The 23,569-nt window shown below is 42.6% G+C and overlaps 1 protein-coding gene across 1 annotated transcript in view; it reads left to right on the forward strand.

Moving 5' to 3' along the window:
• Positions 1-23,569, forward strand: part of LOC122942223 (deleted in malignant brain tumors 1 protein-like) — a 485,901-nt gene that overhangs the window by 398,412 nt on the left and 63,920 nt on the right. The window contains exons 22-24 of the mRNA XM_044299724.1: positions 10,996-11,313; positions 18,975-18,989; positions 20,333-20,347. Coding sequence (XP_044155659.1) covers positions 10,996-11,313; positions 18,975-18,989; positions 20,333-20,347 — 348 coding nt within the window. The remainder of the gene's footprint in view (positions 1-10,995; positions 11,314-18,974; positions 18,990-20,332; positions 20,348-23,569) is intronic.

The raw sequence follows: 23,569 nt of genomic DNA on the forward strand, positions 1-23,569 counted from the left end.
TGGGAGTTGGAGAGGTCTGCTTGCCAGCCTCCTGACCTGTGACTATGACCCTGGGACACTATTTGGGCATATTGGATTTTAGAGGCAATGTGATTAATATAACTTGAAGTAATCGCATTGCGATTTCAACTTAGAGCTGGGTTTCTAATGGGTCAGCTTGCTAGAATTAACGAAGTTAACGAATATAGAATATAGCAGTGCTAAGTCTCAATCACAATGTGATTTATATAACTTGAAGTCATCGCATTGCGATTTCAACTTAGACCTGGTTTACTATGGTTGGCTTGGTAGAATTAGTGAAGATGACGAATATGACGAATGTAATCGTCATGTTTCTCAAAACGAAGATAACAAAATATTCTCCATCTTTGTTTTAGCTCCATATTCGTCAACTTCGCTTATTCTAGCAATCAAGTAGGAAAGTTGACTATAGAGACAGCTGTGTTTAATTCGCTATGCGATTATATTACTTTGCTTTTTTATAAATAGAATAATTATAATAGTTATCAAGTATTTTAATTATTCTATTTATAAAAAAAGCAAAGTAATATAATCTCATAGCGAATTAAACACAGCTGTCTCTATAGTCAACTTTCCTACTTGATTGCTAGAATTAGCCAAGTTGACAAATATGGAGCTAAAACGAAGATGGAGAATATTTTGTTATCTTCGTTTTGAGGAATATGACGAATACATTCGTCATATTCGTCATCTTCGCTAATTCTAGATATGAAACCAATAGCAAAGTTGCCTTAAGTTAAAATCGCAATACGCGATTATTTAAATTGCATATTAATCGCGATAACTAGAATAATGACGAATATTCGATTTCGACGAATATGAGACAAATATTCTAGCGAATATTCACTAATTTAGTCGAAATCGAATATGGCACCTACCGCTCATCACTATTCACAATTCCACCACAGTTTTATGGGTTTTGTTTTTACAGTGTTTGCTATGCAGTAAAACTTACCTGTTATTTTTATTCTCTGGGTTATTATGATTACAACAATACCACATAATGTTTGGGGTTTTATGCAGAAAAAAAAAGTTTGGAAAAAACGAAGTTTACTTTGCATCACCGTATTCTTACCCCCATAACTTTTTAATTTGTATGTGTACAGAGCTGTTTTGGAACTCATTTTTTGCAGGTTGATCTGTACTTAATTGATGTCATTGGGGTGTGTGTGACCTTTTGATCACTAGACTTATTAACTTTTTTTGTGGGGGGGGGGGGGAGTGATGCAAAAAACAGCAAATCAAACATTTTGCTGTCCCCCCCCCCCCCCCCCCCCGTTTTGCCGTTTGCTGTGTGGGATTAAAATTTTTACATTTTACTAGTACGGGCATTTTCTCATGCAGCAATGCCCATGATGTTTATTTTTTTTATTTATTAAATATATACTTACACATACAGTACTGACATATTCCTCAGCGCTTTACAGACATTAGCATCCTGCTGTGCCCAAATGGGGCTCACAATCTAAGCTCCCTAGCAGTACAGTATGTCTTTCGAATGTGAGAGGAAACAAGAACACCCGGAGAAAACACAGGAAGAACACACAACCTCCATGCATATGTTCTCCTTGGTCAGATTTGAACCTGAGACCCAAAGTGGTCCATGATTATAATATATATATCTTTATATTTATCATAAAATCATGACAAATGAGCAAGGACCGTTGGCCTCTCGCACACCGTGCCTTAACCCTCAATGCTCCCTTTTTGGAAAGTGGCGAGGGAAGTGTACAAATGCCTCTTATGCCTTCATTTAGGTGCAATGGTGTTTAACAAATCACAAACCATTTTTTTTTACGCCCGGAAATTACTGCAAACCCCCCAAAATTTTCTTATGTGTTGATAAATCAGGAACTTGATACATTAAATGCATGACCTATTCTACTATGATACAGATAATGCCTGATGTAGCCTACTAAATGACATCATCTTACCTTACTGTGTTTTAAGAACGTGTCATAAAACTATCATATAAAAGTATGTAGGCTCTTTTTAAAAGTATTACTGTATGTAATATTATTCTTTACAATTGAGCTGCAATTACAAGGGAGCTGGCGTAGATTTAGACAAGTGTAAAGTCCGCCTAAGTTATGAGAAGTCAGCGCTTCTACATAAATTACAATAAATCGCTGGTCTTTATAAATGTCCCCCATTGTTTGTAGTACGTTTAATATTTCTCTATAGACTTTAATGAAACATCTGGCCACACAAAATCTGAAAAACACAACATATGATGTTGAAAATGTGCCAGTTTTCCGAGTATTACTAGTAGTTGTTTTCTGGGTATTACTCATCTTCTGGTTTGTGAGCCTGGATACTTTCTCAACAGAAAAAAAAATAAAAAAAAATAAAAAAGGAAACATGGACTAAAGATTGTACTTTGTATTAAGATAAAAAACAAAGTCCCAAAAATTGTATGGCACAAACAGGGACAATTTAAAAACCTTCACACTAAAATGCTTGGTATCAATAACCCCAAATATGGTTGAGGGCACCCCCACTTGGTGAACAGACAATAATATCAACCCTACAGTACTACGGATCAAGATGAGCAAGTTTTGAATAAAGAAAAACTGTGTATATACCTGAAAGTATTTATACACCAACATAACAATCTCAAACATATAGGCCCTGATTTTTAATGCCTTGACTCTAGAATTCCCCTACAGTTTTGAAATGTTGGTAGAAAAGTGGATGTGGTTAGCTTTGTTAAGGCGATTCACTCCAGATTTATCACTGAGACTTGTTAAAAAGTTGCTAAAAAAGTTGCAGTCTCACTCCAGTAGGAAGGTGGAGCAGGAAAACTGGAGTAGCTTTTTTAGTTTAAAGTGTTAGACCTCTTTTGCACAAACGAGTTTTCCTCGCGGGTGCAATGTGTGAAGTGAATGCATAGCACCCGCACTGAATCCTGACCCACTCAATGCAATGGGTCTGTGTACATGAGCATTTTTTTCACGCATCAGTTCTGTGTTGCATGAGAATAGCAGCATGCTCTATATTCTGCGTCTTTCACGCAGCCCTGGTCCCATAGAAGTGAATGGGGCTTCAGTGAAAAATGCATTGCATCCGGATGTAATCTGGATGCAGTCTGGGTGTAATGTGTTTTTCACTGATGGTTGCTAGGAGATGTTGTTTGTAAGCCATCAGTTTTTTTTCACACGCATGAAAAACGCATCAAAACTGATTGCACCCATGTGGTAAAAACTGAAAGACTGAACGCAATCAAGGACAAAACTGACTGAATTTGCTTGCAAAATGGTGCACATTTCACTGGACGCACCCTGAACGCATCCTGAGCCAACCCGTATCGTTTATGTGAAAGAGGCCTTAGGTTTAGGCCTCTTTCACACGGGCGTCTTATTTGTGGCCCGGATAAGAGGCGCGTGCGTTGCGGGAACACCCGCGATTTTTCTGCGCAAGTGCAAAACATTGTATTGCGTTTTGCACTCACGTGAAAAAAATCGCGCATGTTTGGTACCCAAACCCGAACTTGGGATCAGTGTTCTGTAGATTGTATTATTTTCCCTTATAACATGGTTATAAAGGAAAATAATAGCATTCTGAATACAGAATGCATAGTAAAACAGCGCTGGAGGGGTTAAAAAAAATAAAAATAATTTAACTCACCTTAGTCCACTTGTTCGCGAAGCCCAGCATCTCCTTCTGTATCCTTTGTTGAATAGGACCTGTGGTGAGCATTAAATACTGGTAAAGGACCTTTAATGACGTCACTCCGGTCATCACATGGTACGTCACATGATCTTTTACCATGGTGATTCACCATGGTAAAAGGTCATGTGACGTACCGTGTGATGACCGGAGTGACGTCATCAAAGGTCCTTTACCTGTATTTAATGCTAACCACAGGTCCTATTCAACAAAGGATACAGAAGGAGATGCCGGGCTTCGCGATCAAGTGGATTGAGGTGAGTTAAATTATTATTATTTTTTTTAACCCCTCCAGCGCTGTTTTACTATGCATTCTGTATTCAGAATGCTATTATTTTCCCTTATAACCATGTTATAAGGGAAAATAATAATGATCGGGTCTCCATCCCGATCGTCTCCTAGCAACCGCGCGTGAAAATCGCACCGCATCCGCACTTGCTTGCGGATGCTATGCGATTTTCACGCACCCCATTCACTTCTATGGGGCCTGCGTCGCGTGAAAATCGCACAATATAGAGCATGCTGCGATTTTCATTTAACTCACAAGTGATGCGTGAAAATCACTGCTCATGTGCACAGCCCCATAGAAATGAATGGGTCAGAATTCAGTGCGGGTGCAATACATTCACCGCACGCATCGCACCCGCACGGAAAACTCGCCCGTGTGAAAGGGGCCTCAAGGATAAAACAAATTTATCAAACACCATGTGACATTTTGATAAATGTGGCATAAAGTACTCTAGTGTAGATCATACATTTCCCCCATAGTATTACAAAATGAGCAAAAGGTAAATACATTTTTATACATATATTTTTATATTTTTTTTTCTACAACTCTTTTTATTGCGATTTTATATATATTTACTTTTTTCCACATTTCGATTCTATCATCTAATACTGTATTTACATATCTCAAGTGAGACATAAGATTCCGATACCATGCATGCTATGTTTTTGACAAGCGCACAGACCTACTTCTATCTCTTCCAGTGATATCAACGCTATATATGTCCCTCCCATAGTTAATATATCAGGCACACCGTTTGTCATCCGCGTCCGTGATCCGTGGTTCCAGTCTGTCAAAAAAATATAACCTGTCCTATTATTTTTGTGGAAAACGGTATGCGGGCCCATTCAAGTAAATGGGACAGCTAAAAAGCACGGAGGCACACAAGATTGTCATCCGCGTCCGCATCTATTTTTTTCCTATCATTTGCATGGCAAACCTGTCTTAGATTTTTTTTTTTTTACTTTTCTTCATGTCTGGTGATCCTCCAAAAATAAAAGGAAGACGTACGGAAAGAAAAACGGAAATGGATCACGGAACAACGGAACCCCATTTTTCGGAATGAAACACAACAATGGTCGTGTGCATGAGGCCTAAGTCTCACACTCACCTCTCAGATATACTGATATACTGTGTACCCTGTATGACTGCACATGTTTCACAATCTTGAGGGCAGCCCTGGTTGAGACAGTCTGTTCTTGCCCAGAATACGTTTACTCTGGTCCTTGAAGGGGTTGTCCAAGTTATATTTATTGATGACCTATCCTCAGGATAGGTCATCAATATCAGATCAGCGGGGGTCCAACACCCGACACTCCGCCGATCAGCTGTTTAAAGAGAAGGAGCGCGACATGCCAGCGATGCCTCCTTTTCATTGTTTACCTGCTCCCAGTCACATCTGCAGCTAGTTACACCTAACCATCCTATTCATTTTAATGAGCTGGATCATCCTATACAATAGATAAAATATGTTGCAGAAACTACATTACCTTATTGGCCCATGGTTGAAATAAGTAAGCAAAATTACAGGGTGCAAACCAACACATATTAGACATCACTATATAAATGTCCTGTTCACCCCCCCCCCCCCCCCACAGCTACAAAACAAGTGATTCTCCTAGAGCAGTGATGGTGAACCTTTTTAAGACCGAGTGCCCAAACTGCAACCCAAAACCCACTTATTTATCGTAAAGTGCCAACACGCAATATATCTTCCATGTACTTTATCATTTAGCTATAATAGCCTGCCTAAATTCAATGCGCTGCATGTGCCATTCATAGTGCGCTTTGCACTGATGAATGGCAGGAAAAGTCTAAGGCATATTGGTACGCCATAGAATTTTTCCAGGGTGTGGGTGCCCACAGAGAGGGCTCCGAGTGCCACCTCTGGCACCCGTGCCATAGGTTCGCCAACACTGTCCTAGAGCGTCAAAAATAATAAAATTTAGACAGACTTTGTAATTGTGTTTTACTTACTTCATTGGGTATTTCAGGGGTGTTGTAGCTGCTCGATCTTGTAAAAGTCATAAATACAATAATGTACATAATCCTCTCAATTTATCCTGAGGACTTTTTTACAGTATACTATGCAATATAAATATATATGCCGTAGCTATACTGTACAATATATCTGTGTACTATACAGTAGTTTGATTATATTTTCTCATGATTAAGATATAAACTCTGGCTTTTTCTTTCATTTCTATTTTCATGTTTCCAGTATCTTCAGCGACTCCTAAATATAATATTTAAAGGGGTTGGCCATTTTCTGATTATCGTTAACCAATCTGTTTATGAGATGACTACACAGCACTTACTAATATAGCTAGAGATTAGTTTTAACAAATTTGAAGTTTTGACAAATTTGATACGCACGATTCGTCAAAGTTCTTCAAGAAATTTGATTTGTTCCAAATTAATTTGTTACGAATCGCAATAAATCTTGTATACCCAGGCCACTCTGCCTAATCTTATGCATCCCACTTGGTGGCCCAATGTTACTGTAAAGGCTTGGAACTTGAACTGCAGGGAGAGGGTATCGCCATGTGCCTTTTGTTCCGGTATACCCACATTCATAGTTTATCTGTTCTGTAGGTCCTGTGCTGTCAGTATTACAGGAAGTTATACTTTATCGCCGTCACCATCACTGTACAGGGCACCAAGGTCTATAGCTAATCCCTTTTAGCTGTTAGCTGTGGAGTTACTGTGCATCAGTATTACAGGTCAATAAAAGCATCCAGTCTAATTTATTACCATGGACTTAACTGTGCAGTACCGCAAGATTCAATTAGTGGCCCCATGACAGAGTGGGGAGGGAGGGCAGTAGCAGTGGCAGTAAGGCTGTGTTAACATCACTGTCTATGTTTCCATTCTTGTGCTCACTCAGAAGTACATACAACAAAACAAACAAAAAAAATAAAACAATCCTGTACTTTGAGCATCCATATAAAGCCTCTTTCAGACGATCAGTATTGTGTCTTTGTTTTGCACCAATATTTGATGAGTACTTGTAAGCCAAAACAGGAGTGGGTCCAAAACAGAGATAAAATGTAATAGAATTATTTGCATCTCATCTGTCTTTTGGACCCACTCCTTTTTTTGGCTTTCAAATTCTGCTCAAATACTGATGCAAAACACTGACCAAACACAGACTAAAAGAATGTATTAGCTACGATGAATTTAGGTAAAGTTGATGGAGTGATTTGCGTGGTTCATTCCAATTACCAACAGCACTCCTCCTGTATGGCAAAAATCCATCTGACATGTTTGATACATCCAGCAAGTTTGGCCCATCTGGTTTTATCTTAAATAAATATTGGAAGCAAAATAAGTTCATAGTATGGGTGGATACACATGGACTAAAATTTAGTTGCACTGCACAGTGACATAGAATTTGTTTAAAATTTGTCATGGCTGTCAGAATGATGCAGAATAAATTTTTCCATAACAGAATGTGGTAGGTAGTGATGATCAATTTGGGTCCAGTTGTTGGAGAGATTTGTCTGGCAATACCATGGCATTTCCGACCATAAACAGTTGCAATTAAGATGCAGACAATTTTTTTCGTTAAACGAACGTATTAACTACGATGAACTTAGATCAAGTGGGTGGAGCAATTCGTGTGGTTCATTCCGATGACCAACGACACACCTCCCGTATGAAAATAATCCAGCTGCTATGTTTGAGCCATTCAGCAAGTTTGACTCATCAGGTTTTAATGTAAAAACAAAGGTGATCCGGCACTGAAGGGGGCTATTTTCGACATTTCTTTATTGCCAAAACTCTAACATATATGGAACAGGACAGGACATGTTTCGAGCCGCCTAGGCTCTTAGTCCAGGCCACGACTAAAAAGCCTAGGCGGCTTGAAACATGTCGGCTAAACGAGAGTAAGAGGGAGAAGGCTGCTCTATGTCCTGTCCTGTTCCATATATGTTCAAGTTTTGGCAATAAAGAAATGTTGAAAATAGGACCCTTCAGTGCCGGATCACCTTTGTTTTTACATTACTATACAAGTTTGACTTTAACTTTTGCCGTGCATGACAGTATTACAGGTGAGCTGGACTTTTAATACTATCAATCTGGTTTTAAGGCCCCATGCACACGGCCGTGTTTCACGGCCGTGTGCGGGCCGTGGAACCGCGGCCTGGATCCCTCCTGAGAGCAGGAGCGCACGGCGTCACTGGTTGCTATGACGCCGTGCGCTCCCTGCTGCCGGCACAGTACAGTAATACACTGGTATAGATCATACCAGTGTATTACTGTATTGCGGCGACAGCAGGGAGCGCATGGCGTCATAGCAACCAGTGACGCCGTGCGCTCCTGCTCTCAGGAGGGATCCAGGCCGCGGTTCCACGGCCCGCACATGGCCGTGAAACACGGCCGTGTGCATGGGGCCTAACCCTAATGGATGGAGTTATTTGACCCCAGGCATTCCACATCCAACTTCCTTGAGGGCCAAGTGGCGATCATAACCAACTGTTGTGTGATGCCCTTACATGTCCGGGGCTGCACAGGCAGTGTACTTAAGGGATCATCGTGTGTTTACCTTTTGCCAACAGATGGGGGTTACCTGCCAACATCATTCATCATTGCTGGAGCAGACTAATTTATTTGGTAAAAATACTAATTGATTCTTTAAAAGACTAATTTATTCTCTAAAAGAATAATTTTTTTGTTACGAGACAAATGTTTTTGCTCAAAGAATAATTTTTAAGAAAAAAGAATAATTTTTCAGAGAAAAAAAAAACAAAACGTAAGCAAGTCCGCTGTGCAAAGGATCTATTTATTTGCACTGCTCACAGGGTGTTAAATAAGACCGCTCTGTAACACTAAATCACAGTAACTGTTTGGCTAACAGAAGTGGTTATATATCAATGTGGACACACCACAAACACTAGAATGAGACAGGTGTATCACCACAATTTGTGAATCAGGGCCTAATAGACTTGCTTGTCTATTATTAATGTGTCTATCTATAACAGAACAGATTAAGTATTAATGGCCCAGCAGATGAACTAGATAACAGTGCCCATACATTAGATCGCCTGTTGACAATGAGTCGGATGCACAGTAAGTCTATGTATAACAGAACAGATTAAGTATAAATAGAGCAGCTGATGAACTACAGGTAGTTAAACATTCCTATATATTTGACTGCCTGTAGAGACTAAGGCTACATGCACACGACCGTATGTGTTTTGCGGTCTGCAAATTGCGGATCCGCAAAAAAAAAAAAGAATGAAATCCGTATGCCATACTTTTTTTGCGGATCCATTGTAACAATGCCTAAAATGGACAAGAATAGGACTTTTTATATTTTTTGGGCCAGGCTACAGAACTGACATACAGATGCGTATAGCACACGTTGTATTGTCGGCAATTTTTGCAGACCCATTGAAATGAATGGGTCTGCATCCTATCCGCCAAAAAAAACAGAACGGACACAGAAACAAAATACGTTTGTGTGCATGAGGCCTAGGTCTGATGCACAGTAAGTCTATATATACCAGAACAGATTAAATATGAATGGCACAGCAGTGGAACAAGGTGTACAGTGAAATTACACAGAGCCTGCACTGTCCCTGCAGTCTCCACAAGCGCTCCCTATGTTTCCCCTAAAGTGTTTTAAAACTCTCCCTACGATCTCCCTACACTGCCCCTGCACTGTCCATATCCAAAATTCTACAGTTAAAAGCTTTGCAAAACACCGTCCCTACCACCTTTCACGTATCTCCCTATGCTCAGTTCACTGTAAAATGGCAGAGACAGGGCAGAATGAGGATTTTTATAGGGCTGTGACATCACAGGGGATCCGCTGATTGGCTAATCTGTTTTTATTTTCTATTTGCTGAACATGTTTATGTGGGCGGCCATCTTGCCTGAGCTGTTCTTAACAGCATTTAAAAAGCATTAAGAATAATTATTTACGGCAGCCCCATGGTTTATATACACAAGGGTCAGGAGGGGACCCTATCACATACATGCTCTGTGACCTGTGCAGAGGTCATTGTACAAGGAAGAATAGATAAGCTCTTACAATCACACATTGTGAATGGTGGATCCTGTCTTATCTATACACAGAGGTGATATAATTTCAGACAGGATTAGAATAAGTTAACTGCAGTAAAGTGATCTGTATAAAACAAGAAATTGTGCCAATTATTAGACATAATAAACAGTGTGAAAACTGAAGGATTTTATCTTTTTTGTTTAAATATATGGAATACATGGAAAATTGAAAACAACATCAAAAAGGTCATTTTCTGATGACACAAAACCTTCAACTTGTAAGCAAGTCTGAAAAAGTGATGATTGGTTACTATTAGAGATGAACGAATCCATTCGCAGATTTAGAGATTTTTTAGGTACTGAATCAACCCCAAATCTTTTCCGGTCTAATTCAGACGAATCTTGTAAAACGGCGCCCAGCGCATAAGCAATCGATAGTGTTCTGTCACCACCAGGCAGGAGGTAATTGCAGTCAGTTGCGGCCAAGCAATAACCAAAGTTTGTGGAAGCCATGATAAAAGTAGATACAGTTACACCTGATACTGTATCAAAACGAGGGAATGGACAAGGTAAAATTAAAAAATTCTTAAAAAATTGACAAAACGAGATGGGAGCTTTTCATAAAAAATAAAATTTGCTTTAGAGGACTAGAGGGGGTTATATACCAATTTCCAGAGCAATTGGAGAAACTTTGGTTCGGAACGAATAGATTCTGAACCAAACCAAACTTTCTGATAAATTTGGTGAATCTGAAACAAACGGAATCTTGGAAGATTCACTCATCTCTAGTTACTATTTTTAGTACTTTTCAGTCTGCATTAGTTTTTTTTACTTGTGACCCAGTGTGTTATTTGGTATGTGTCGCATTTAATGTAGAGGTGTTTTACTGGCCAAAAAACACAATTTCCCCTTCAAATGAACTTTAGAGATATAGCCTCACCTTATGTTCACAAACTGTACATTTAGTCTGAACCTCACTTTTTTCCTATTTTTTTTTTTTTAACTAGCTCCAACCATGGCTTTGAGGCTGGTAAATGGAAGAGGTCGGTGTGACGGTCGTGTAGAAATCCTCTATAATGGAGCATGGGGAACTGTGTGTGATGACGGATGGGATATTAAGGATGCTCAAGTTGTATGTCAGCAGATAGGTTGCGGTAATGCTCTTGCGTTTAACCAGAGTGCAGCATTTGGTCAAGGACAAGGACTGATTATATTGGATGATGTACAATGTAATGGCAATGAAAGTTTCTTGTGGAACTGTCCGCACAGAGGGCTTACATCACATGACTGTCAACACTCTGAAGATGCTGGAGTCATCTGCTCAGGTACAGTCTGATGGTTGGAATCCTAATGTTTAAATGGTATTGCTTTGTTACATTATGGATATATAGTAGTTTTACTAAATTTACATTAATCTACATAATATAATTTAGAAAACCATTCATTCAAATTGGGGGTGCCCTGCCTGCATATTTACATCTGTAGGCAGACCCTTACAGATCACATTTTATAGTACTTGTAATTGCTCTGCTATTTAAAGGGCATCTTTCAGCAGATCTGTTAAAATATATGCAAATGAGTCTCTAGGAGCACTGGGGGCGTTTCCTTTACTCCTTCAGTTTCTGCTCCCTCTGCAACTGCCACGTCCTCAGCACTTATTGACAGGGCCAGACATGATGTTTACACCGCCTAGTGCTATCAATTAAAGTGCAGAAGGCATGGCAATTGCAGAGACAGCAGAGCCTCAAGGAGTAAAGGCAACGCCCCTGTTGCTCCCAGAGGCTCATTTACAAATATTCAAACATCCTTTTTCTAATAAATATTGGCACATAAGTGCATTAGCTCTGCCGCAACATGGCAGTAGGGTGCTGATTGGTTTCCATTGCTACCAAATGCCTAATAAAGGTGAATAGACATGCTACAGTACATTGATGAGCCTTTTATGATCTTCTTAATAGTTTGCTTGCAAGTTACAATGTCAAGTTCACTTCCTCTAAAAAAAAAGTTAAAATTTTTCGCTCGTCATCCAATGTCATGACTAGTGATGAGCGGGAGGTGCCATATTCGATTTCGCGATATTTCGCGAATATTAGTGTTATATTCGTTTAAGTCGAATATTCGTAATTATTCCATTTATTGCGAATAATATGCAATTTAATTAATCGCGTATTGCGATTTTATTTTGATAGTATAAGGCAACGTTCCTGTGACTAATTGACTATGCCTAGGCTAATATGTGTATTTTACGAATATTCTTAATAATGCTCTAACTTCGTCTTTTAGAATATTCTTAATATTCTAAAAGACGAAGTTAGAGCAATATTACGAATTTTCGTAAAATACACATAGAGATTGTAATTTAGCTAATATAGTGCTATAATCCTTTTTTTCTCTATTTTTTTTTGCCTCTTCTGAACTTAAGTTTTGTAAAATATGTACACTATAAAAAAAATTACTATAGCAGTATATTAGCTAAATTACAATCTATATGTGTATCTTACGAATACTCTTAATATTGCTCTAACTTCGTCTTTTAGAATATTCGTAATATTGCTCTAACTTCATCTTTTAGAATATTACGAATATTCTAAAAGACAAAGTTAGAGCAATATTAAGAATATTTCGTAAAATACACATATTAGCCTAGCCATAGTCAGTTAGTCATAGGAACGTTGCCTTATACTATCAAAAGAAAAATGTGAAAAAGTTGAAATCGCAATTCGATTATTATAACATTTGTGGCAGGGGCTGAGGTGTACATTGGCGTGGAGTCAGGAGGGATGCCTATCACCCTCCATGATCCATCTGGCTGAACTGTGCCTGGAGCCAGTGCGGGGTAGGCCTGAATAAGTGGGCCACCCAAGAGAGTGGAATGAAAGAAAGAAGGGTCGGGAGGGTGGGGCATGAAGCGACCGTCCTCAGGGGGAGGTGTGGAAAGATATAGCCAGCAGCCCCGCCCACAAATACAGGCTGTAACCAGCCTTAATACTTGTGGCAGGGGCTGAGGTGTACATTGGCGTGGAGTCAGGAGGGATGCCTATCACCCTCCATGATCCATCTGGCTGAACTGTGCCTGGAGCCAGTGCGGGGTAGGCCTGAATAAGTGGGCAAAAAGACTACACACGCTGTAGGAGGGAAATAGTTAATTGAACCGACCGACACGGGAGGTAACAAGGGCCTGAGTGATTCAGGAAGGAGCTGGGCTGTTAAATGACCTGAGCGAGCCGGGAAGGCACTGGGTAGTTAGTAAAGAGACGGTCCAGGATGACAGTGGAAGGGCAAGCTTGGGCGATCCAGGATGAGCGAGGCAACGTGGGCCTGGGCGATCCAGGATGAGAGAGGCAACGTGGGCCTGGGCGATCCAGGATGAGCGAGGCGACGTGGGCCTGGGCGATCCAGGATGAGAGAGGCGACGTGGGCCTGGGCGATCCAGGATGAGAGGCAGGGTGAGCTTGGGCGATGCCGAATGACAGACAGGGCGAGCCTGGGCGATCCAGGATGCCAGGAGCAGAGCGAGCCTGGGCGAGCCAGGATGACAGGAGCAGAGCGAGCCTGGGCGAGCCAGGATGACAGGAGCAGAGTGAGCCTGGGTGAGCCAGGATGACAGGAGAAGAGCGAGCCTGGGCGAGCCAGGATGACAGGAGCAGAGCGAGCCTGGGCGAGCCAGGATGACAGGAGCAGAGCGAGCCTGGGCGAGCCAGGATGACAGGAGCAGAGCGAGCCTGGGCGAGCCAGGATGACCGGAGCATAGCGAGCCTGGGCGAGCCAGGATGACAGGAGCAGAGCGAGCCTGGGCGAGCCAGGATGACAGGAGCAGAGCGAGCCTGGGCGAGCCAGGATGACAGGAGCAGAGCGAGCCTGGGCGAGCCAGGATGACAGGAGCAGAGCGAGCCTGGGCGATCCAGGATGACAGGAGCAGAGCGAGCCTGGGCGATCCAGGATGACAGGAGCAGAGCGAGCCTGGGCGATCCAGGATGACAGGAGCAGAGCGAGCCTGGGCGATCCAGGATGACAGGAGCAGAGCGAGCCTGGGCGATCCAGGATGACAGGAGCAGAGCGAGCCTGGGCGATCCAGGATGACAGGAGCAGAGCGAGCCTAGGCGATCCAGGATGACAGGAGCAGAGCGAGCCTGGGCGATCCAGGATGACAGGAGCAGAGCGAGCCTGGGCGATCCAGGATGACAGGAGCAGAGCGAGCCTGGGCGATCCAGGATGACAGGAGCAGAGCGAGCCTGGGCGATCCAGGATGACAGGAGCAGAGCGAGCCTGGGCGATCCAGGATGGCAGAGACAGAGCGAGCCTGGGCGATCCAGAATAACAGGGGCGGAGCGAGCCTGGGCGATCCAGAATGACAAGAGCTGAGCGAGCCTGGGCGATCCAGGATGACAGGAGCTGAGCAAGCCTGGGCGAACCACGATGACAGAAGCAGAGCGAGCCTGGGCGATCCAGGATGGCAGAGATAGGGCGAGCCTGGGCGATCCAGGATGGCAGAGACAGAGCGAGCCTGGGCGATCCAGGGTGGCAGAGACAGAGCGAGCCTGGGCGATCCAGGGTGGCAGAGACAGAGCGAGCCTGGGCGACCCAGGACGACAGAACTGGCCAGGGCGATCCTGGATGACAGGGGTAGAGCGAGCCTGGGCGGACCCGCCAGGGGACTTCGGATGACGTGAGAGTGCGTCAAGAAGCAGGGAAGACAGACAGAAGAGGTCTGCATGATACCTGAAGAGTTCGGGAAGCTGATGAGCGGCTACTTGGCTGATCGGGAGGACTGAAAATCAGACAGCACCGCAGTCCTGTTTGTTTTAAGAAAAGAGTGCCCAAAATGGTACATTTAGGAAACCGGAAAATAGCATGGCAACTAAACCCCACTACTAAGACAACCTTCATGGAGTTAGCTACCCTTTTTTTTTTTTTTTTTTGTTCTGTTCCCGGAATAGAATCTCTGGCATACGCTCCCTCCCCTCTCCGTCCTCATACTTGAACTCCCCCCCAGCAGAAGCAAGACCAGCCCACCCCCACCGGAATGGGAAAAACAGGCCGGCAAGCCCCGTGCCTGCCAAATGATGCCAACCATGGCTCCTCGGCTGAAATGCACTGTGAAATAAATGAAAATAGAAAACAATACATGCAATTATACCTAATACAGCTGTAGATGCCCCCAGGTCCGGTGTACTGAAGAAGTACTTGTACCGATTAGATTTTGTTATTATTATTTTAATAGACACCGCTTTAGGAGAGACAGGAGAGAAGGAAGATGGGGGAACGGAGGACCGTGGACGGGGAGCAAGGAAGGATGACAGAGGCAGCGTGGGCCTGGGCGATCCAGGATGACAGAGGCAGCGTGGGCCTGGGCGATCCAGGATGACAGAGGCAGCGTGGGCCTGGGCGATCCAGGATGACAGAGGCAGCGTGGGCCTGGGCGATCCAGGATGACAGAGGCAGCGTGGGCCTGGGCGATCCAGGATGACAGAGGCAGCGTGGGCCTGGGCGATCCAGGATGACAGAGGCAGCGTGGGCCTGGGCGATCCAGGATGACAGAGGCAGCGTGGGCCTGGGCGATCCAGGATGACAGAGGCAGCGTGGGCCTGGGCGATCCAGGATGACAGAGGCAGCGTGGGCCTGGGCGATCCAGGATGACAGAGGCAGCGTGGGCCTGGGCGATCCAGGAAGACAGAGGCAGCGTGGGCCTGGGCGATCCAGGATGACAGAGACAGTGTGTACCAGAGACAGCGTGTGCCTGGGAGATCCAGGATGACAGAGACGGAACGAGCCTGGGTGATCCAGGGAGACTACAGATGAAGTGTGAGAGTGAGACAAGAAGCATGGAAAACGGACAAAATGACGTGTGCGTGATACCTGAAGAAATTCGGGAAGCTGAGCAGCAACTTGGCCCAACCGGAAGACTGGATATCAGACGGTACCGCAGCCCTGTTCATTTTGGAAAAATTTATCAGCACCTAGATAAAGACAACAAGCTCATGAAGACAGCCCTGAGCCCGAAATGGCCCATAAGACAACCGGAAAACCGCCGCTGCACCTGAGAAAGGAAGGGCCCGTTTGAGGGTTGTCGCGCCCTCCCCCATGCGCGGCAGGGCGGAAAACATGGCAGTGCCACACGCATGTGCACAGGAGGGCGGCATGAGACAGCTGTGCCAGGTACCCGAACACGGAGGGTGGCAAAACACCGCCAAGCCGTGTAATGTGCCCAGAAGGGTGGTACAAGATAGGGGTGCCGCACACGTGTGCACAGGAGCGCGGCATCACACCACTACGCTATAACTGTTAAAGAGGCTGTGTCACCCCGGTGGGTACTTAGGCCTCTACCTCAGACATTATAATCATTGGTCACGTGGCCACAGCGCAGCTCAGTCTCACTCAAGTGAATGGAGCTGAGCTGCAATAATGAAGCGGGCGGAGCTTCTAAGTTTTGAGGAGGCCGCAGCACCCACCGGAGTGAACATCATTCTGAACATCATACTCTACAATGTACAACTGGCATACACACACTGATAAATCTCGCCCTACAGCTCCATGTCTGTGGCTGCCCACATGTAGTGTACCATAAACCATACCTGAAGCCATCACTGCTGAATTGTTCTAAGCGAGACGGGTTGTTAAGAGAACGCTGGCAGAAGCGGCATCAGTACCTCCGGTTGACGTGATAGAACTGCAGCCTCCACCCACATTGTGTATTAAAGGCAATTTCCGCCAAGAGAGATATGAACCTTGGTTAATCAGACGCTGTTATACGGTCTTTTAAATAGGATTTAAACACGCATTTAAAATTGGAAGAAGAAGAAAAAAAAAAAAAGAGAACGAGGTAGACAGAAGGCAATCAGAGCGCTTAATGATCCACAGAAAACGTTCCCTAAACGAATACATCCATTCGTTCAAGCAGACTGGTATTATTGCAAGATGCTGCAGCTCCGTGTGTGGGCCAGACTGCACCTCAGCTGAGCGCAGGGCGACAAGGCCTTCCTGCACCAACATGAGATAACATCTATTTTTTTTTTTTTTTTTTTTTAAAAGATGTCGCCTGTAGTAGGTCAATTATTTCGCCACAACAATTGCAGGACCATGTCTACTAAGTAAATGGGGCACACGGTGTGGAGCATAAAGACGCTGCTCAGGTGCAGAGCAGGGAATTTATGGCGTATCTATGACGTGATCTTCATTATATGGTGGCTGTGTACTGGCAGAATCTGGAGCTCTGCTAACCCAAACAAGCCGGTTGCTAGGGAACTGAGGCGCAGGCTGAGCCCAGCGGACCGGTCCGCCCCACCTGAAGCGCCGTGGGTGCCGGTCCCGCCGAACCCCCACTGCGGACAAGAAAACACCTGTGGAGAGGAGGCTTCCCCGAGGCTGGAGGGGAGAGGAAGACTGGCCGGGCCCGGCCAGGCGGCGGACGAACGCTGCTCCCCGCTGGGAAGCCTAGAGCGCCGAGACTTACCCGGAAGTGACGTGGCCGTGAACCGGAAGTGACGGACCGGACCAAGAAAGAGCAGCATGAAGCGACCGTCCTCAGGGGGAGGTCGTGTGGAAAGATATAGCCAGCAGCCCCGCCCACAAATACAGGCTGTAACCAGCCTTAATACGAATTAATCGAATTGCGATTTCAACGTAATTCTCAAATCCGACAGTACATTCTAGTATATGGAGACGTTCCCATGGTGATGGGGACGCTCCATGAGCACGGAAGTCGGCAGAAGCGGCAACGGCACTGACTGGAGCAGCCAGGAATCCAAAGGACAGGTAAGAACAACTTTAGGGAAATATAACAATAAAAAAAAAAAAAAATTATATTTCGCAAATATATTGAACTATATTCTAAATATTTGCGAAATCTCGAAGTTACGATGTTCGAGAAAAAATATTTGCAATTCGAATATTCGCGCTCAACACTAGTCATGACCCTGGAATTTATTAATCACGACTTCAGTGGACGGTTTGAAGCACAGTATTACTCATCCAACCTATATACTATAGGTAATATGTGTAGAGATATTGATGTATTACTTGGTTAAAAAAACTGTTACCACGCACTCCAGTAATGGATATAGTCCAGACACAATATCATTACATGTCAATACTAATCTGAATCCATTGTTCAGAAAAAAAAATCTGATATAATATGTGAATGTAAAATTGCATCAAAATGTTAGCTAAGATTTTTTGCTTTGTAACAGCTGCCATATACTGCGTTGACTTCTTGATGTTGCTGTCTGAGAAAGGAAATATCAACTGTTCACACACCACATTTTGTAGCATTTTCTGTAACATACTATGTACTTTGTATCATGATTGGTGTACTCGCCAAAGACCAAATATAGCAATGTTTCATTCTTCTTCTCTGATTTCTCTTTTCAAATATGGATGTTGTTGAGTAATATGCATAAAATGACAGTGTATTATCTTCAGAATGTGTAGTGAAGGTTTTTTTATAAACAGTATCTTATTGCAGTTAAAGGAGTTTTTCAGGAGTTCAATATTGATGACGTCTCCTTATAATAGCTCATCAATATCTGATTAGTGATTAGTGGGGGTCCAGTTCCCATAACTCAGCTATTTTAAGAGGCCATGGCACTTTGGTGACCATTGAGACCTCCTAACAGCATATTAAGTAGAGGGTCTGCATTGTATAGAGTCTGTGCTTGGTATTGTTGTATAGCGGCTGTGCTTAGTATTGTTGTATAGTGGCTATGCTTGGTATTCACTTCAATGAGACTGAGCTGCATGTAGACTATGTGAATGATGAATGGGAGGTCACTAGCCTAGAAAGAAGCTGCGGCCACTTTGAACAGCTGATCGGCGTGGGTGCCAGGAGTCGGATCCCCACCGCTCAGGTTCTGATGACCTGTCCTGAGGATAGGTCATCCATATTGTGCTCCCTGAAAACTCCTTTAATTTGCTTTTCAAAATACAATGTCATAAATAATTTTTTCTTGCCTTTTTCTTTCCTCTCTATTTTCATGCATGGTTTGTACAGCACCTTCTACCACTGGTAAGTTATCATGAGGCATTTATAAATATACTGGGGGAAATTTATTAAGCAAAATGTTTTAAATTTGTAGAAATTTTGCACTAAAAATGGAATATGTGGCTGACTGATGGAATTTGGTAAATTTTGAGTAATTTACTATTTAAAACAAGTTAACAGAGATCAAGGTTATCATACAAATGTTATGCAACTTTTTCAAAATATCTTGCACCTGAATTCTAAGTTACATGGCCTTTCTCTTGCAGTGAACATACTAGGATTGTAAATTAGCTTTGCAAAAAACGTTTCCTTATGCTAGTACAGTATGTACAGTATGTAGTACAGTATGTAGCTTAAAAAGATTGAAACAATTTTGTAAAGAAGAACGGGCCAAAATGTATACAAAACAATGTGAGACTAAAATCCTCCTATAGAAATGTTTGCTATTTGTTATTGTAGCCACACGTGCTTCTACATGTTACTGAATGGCTACTAGAGATAAGCGAATCAATTTTACACAATTAAATTTGTTATGAATTTTCCATTAGATGGCTGATTTGTCAGACTTAGACCCTAAACTAATTTTAGGAAATTTGATCATCTCTGCTGTGTATTTTTTTCTGTCACTAAAGTAAAAAAAAATTCTTGTCAATAGAAAGAGCACACATTTATTTATACCTGATAAAATAATACAATTTTTTTTTTTCCTATCTCTACCTTTTCTATTAGTTCCATGTTACTATACACTGACTGAACAATTGGCTATATTGCTTTCAGATATTGCTTTGTGGGTAAAGGGAAATATCAGCTACTCTCAGCACATTTTTTACATAGTACAGACATTGTAACATTTTCACTTGTATATCGTATATTATCATTGTTGGTGTGCTTTAGAAAAAGAGATGAGCAAAGTTCTTGAAAATTTGATTCTGCTGCAAAAAAAATCTACTTTGTGACTAATTAAGCACATTTCTTTGTAAGTAGTGGGTGCAATGACAGGGAACGGTGATTGCTCCGCCCCCATCATTGTACCCCTCAGATGCCGCGTTCATTGCTGATCGCGAAACAAGAGGATAAGAGGCTTTGAGGCGAATCAAATTTTCCCTGAAATTCAGATCGAAGTCCACTTCAGACACTTCAATTCGCTCAACACTATTTATAAAGATCAATGGTATCAAGGATTCTGTTCTCTTCCCTGTCTTTTTAACATACCCAATATAATTATATTGGGTAACACACACGGAATGTCCCAATACATTATCCTCTGAATGTATACTGAAGATCTAATTTAGAATATATCATGGGCCACATTTTCCAAATAGTAACAATTTTTTTTCTCTCTTTCCTCTTAATTTTAATGTATCTAGAACATACTACCCCTGGTAAGTACAATACCTAAAATATACTACATCTGAATATGTGTTTACTGTAGTTCAATAAGGCATTTTTCACTCCAAGGCCTCATGCACACGACCGTTGATTTATTCCGTGTCCGTTGTGCCGTTTTTCGTGATTTTCTGCAGACCCATTGACTTTCAATGGGTCTGTTGAAAACTCGGCTAATGCACCGTTTGTCATCCGCGTCCGTGATCCGTGGTTCCAGTCCGTCCAAAAAATATAACCTGTCCTATTATTTTCGTGGAAAACGGTTCGCGGACCCATTCAAGTCAATGGGACCGCTAAAAAACACGGAGGCACACAAGATTGTCATCCGCGTCTGCGTCCGTTTTTTTCCTATCATTTGCATGGCAAACCTGTCTTAGATTTTTATTTTTACTTTCCTTTATGTCTGGTAATCCTCTAAAAATAAAAAGAAGACACACGGAAACAAAAAACGGAAGCGGATCACGGAACAACGGAACCCCATTTTGCGGAACAGAACCTAACAACGGTCGTGTGCATAAGGCCTAAGTCTCACACTCACCTCTCAGATATACTGATATACTGTGTACCCTGTAAGACTGCACATGTTTCTTTATCTTGAGGGCAGCCCTAGTTGAGTTGCCCAGAATACATTTACTCTGGTCCTTAAAGGGGCTGTCCAAGTTATATTTATTGATGACCTATCCTCAGGATAGGTCATCAATATCAGATCAGCGGGGGTCCAACACCCGACACCCCCGCCGATCAGCTGTTTGAAGAGAAGGCGCACGACATGCCAGCGATGCCTCCTTTTCATTGTTTACCTGCTCACCGTCGCATCTGCAGCGGTGAGCAGGTTTAATTACACCTAATCGTCCTATATATTTTAATGAGACGGATCGTCCTCTACAATAGATAAAATATGTTGCAGAAACTACATTACCTTATTGGCCCATGGTTGAAATAAGTAAGCAAAATTACAGAGTGCAAACCAACACATTAGACAGACTTTGTAATTGTGTTTTACTTACTTCATTGGGTATTTCAGGGGTGTTGTAGCTGCTCGATCTTGTAACAGTCATAAATACAGTAATGTATTCTGCCACTCCTAAATATAATATTTAAAGGGGTTGGTTATTTTCTGATTATCGTTAACCAATCTGTTTATGAGATGACTACACAGCACTTACTAATATAGCTAGAGATTAGTTTTAACAAATTTGAAGTTTTGACAAATTTGATACGCACGATTCGTCAAAGTTATTCAAGAAATTTGATTTGTTCCGAATTAATTTGTTACGAATCGCAATAAATCTTGTATACCCAGGCCACTCTGCCTAATCTTATGCATCCCACTTGGTGGCCCAATGTTAGTGTGAAGACTTGGAACTTAAACTGCAGGGAGAGTGCAGGGAGAGTGCAGGGAAAGGGTATCGCCATGTGCCTTTTGTTCCGGTATACCCACATTCATAGTTTATCTGTTCTGTAGGTCCTGTGCTGTCAGTATTACAGGAAGTTATAATTTATCGCCGTCATCATCACTGAACAGGGCACCAAGTTCCATAGCTAATCCCTTTTAGCTGTTAGCTGTGGAGTTACTGCGCGTCAGTATTGCAGGTCAATAAAAGCATCCAGTCTAATTTATCACCATGGACTTAACTGTGCAGTACCGCAAGATTCAATTAGTGGCCCCATGACAGAGTGGGGATGGTGGCAGCAGCAGCAGTGGCAGTAACCATGGCAAAAGTGGCCGTATGACAAAGTGGGAAGGGAGGGCAGTGGCAGTGGCAGTAAGGCTGTGTTAACATCACTGTTTATGTTTCCATTCTTCTGCTCACTCAGAAGTACATAAAACAAAACAAACAAAAAAAAAACAATCCTGTACTTTGAGCATCCATATAAAGCCTCTTTCAGACGATCAGTATTGTGTCAGTGTTTTGCACCAATATTTGATGAGTAATTGTAAGACAAAACAGGAGTGGGTCCAAAACAGAGATAAAATGTAATAGAATTATTTGCATCTCATCTGTCTTTTGGACCCACTCCTGCTTTTAGCTTTCAAATTCTGATCAAATACTGATGCAAAACACTGACCAAATACAGACTAAAAGAATGTATTAGCTACGATGAATTTAGGTAAAGTTGATGGAGTGATTTGCGTGGTTCATTCCAATAACCAACAACACTCCTCCTGTATGGCAAAAATCCATCTGACATGTTTGATACATTCAGCAAGTTTGGCCCATCTGGTTTTATCTTAAATAAATATTGGAAGAAAAATAAGTTTATAGTATGGGTGGATCCACATGGACTAAAATTTAGTTGCACTGCACAGTGACATAGAATTTGTTTAAAATTTGTCATGGCTGTCAGAATGATGCAGAATAAATTTTTCCATAACAGAATGTGGTAGGTAGTGATGATGAATTTGGGTCCAGTTGTTGGAGAGATTTGTCTGGCAATACCATGGCATTTCCGACCATAAACAGGTGCAATTAAGATGCAGACCAATTTTTTCGTTAAACGAACGTATTAACTACGATGAACTTAGATTGAGTGGGTGGAGCAATTTGTGTGGTTCATTCTGATGACCAATGACACACCTCCCGTATGAAAATAATCCAGCTGCCATGTTTGAGCCATTAAGCAAGTACGACTTATCCGCTTTTAATGTAAAACAAAGGTGATCCGGCACTGAAGGGTGCTATTTTCGACATTTCTTTATTGCCAAAACTTGAACATATATGGAACAGGACAGGACATGTTTCGAGCCACCTAGGCTCTTAGTCCAGGCCACGACTAAAGAGCCTAGGCGGCTCGAAACAGAGCAGCCTTCTCCCTCTTACTCCCGTTTAGCCGACATGTTTCGAGCCGCCTAGGCTCTTTAGTCGTGGCCTGGACTAAGAGCCTAGGTGGCTCGAAACATGTCCTGTCCTGTTCCATATATGTTCAAGTTTTGGCAATAAAGAAATGTCAAAAATAGGACCCTTCAGTGCCGGATCACCTTTGTTTTTACATGACTATACAAGTTTCACTTTTGCCGTGCACGATGAAATTACAGGTGAGCTGGACTTTTAATACTATCAATCTGGTTTTAACCCTAATGGATGGAGTTATTTGACCCCAGGCGTTCCGCATCCAACTTCCTTGAGGGCCAAGTGGCGATCATCACCAACTGTTGTGTGATGCCCTTACATGTCCGGGGCTGCACAGGCAGTGCACTTAAGGCTGGCTTCAGACCT

This window comes from Bufo gargarizans, chromosome 6 (genome assembly GCF_014858855.1).
Source record: "Bufo gargarizans isolate SCDJY-AF-19 chromosome 6, ASM1485885v1, whole genome shotgun sequence".
Taxonomy (NCBI): domain Eukaryota; kingdom Metazoa; phylum Chordata; class Amphibia; order Anura; family Bufonidae; genus Bufo; species Bufo gargarizans.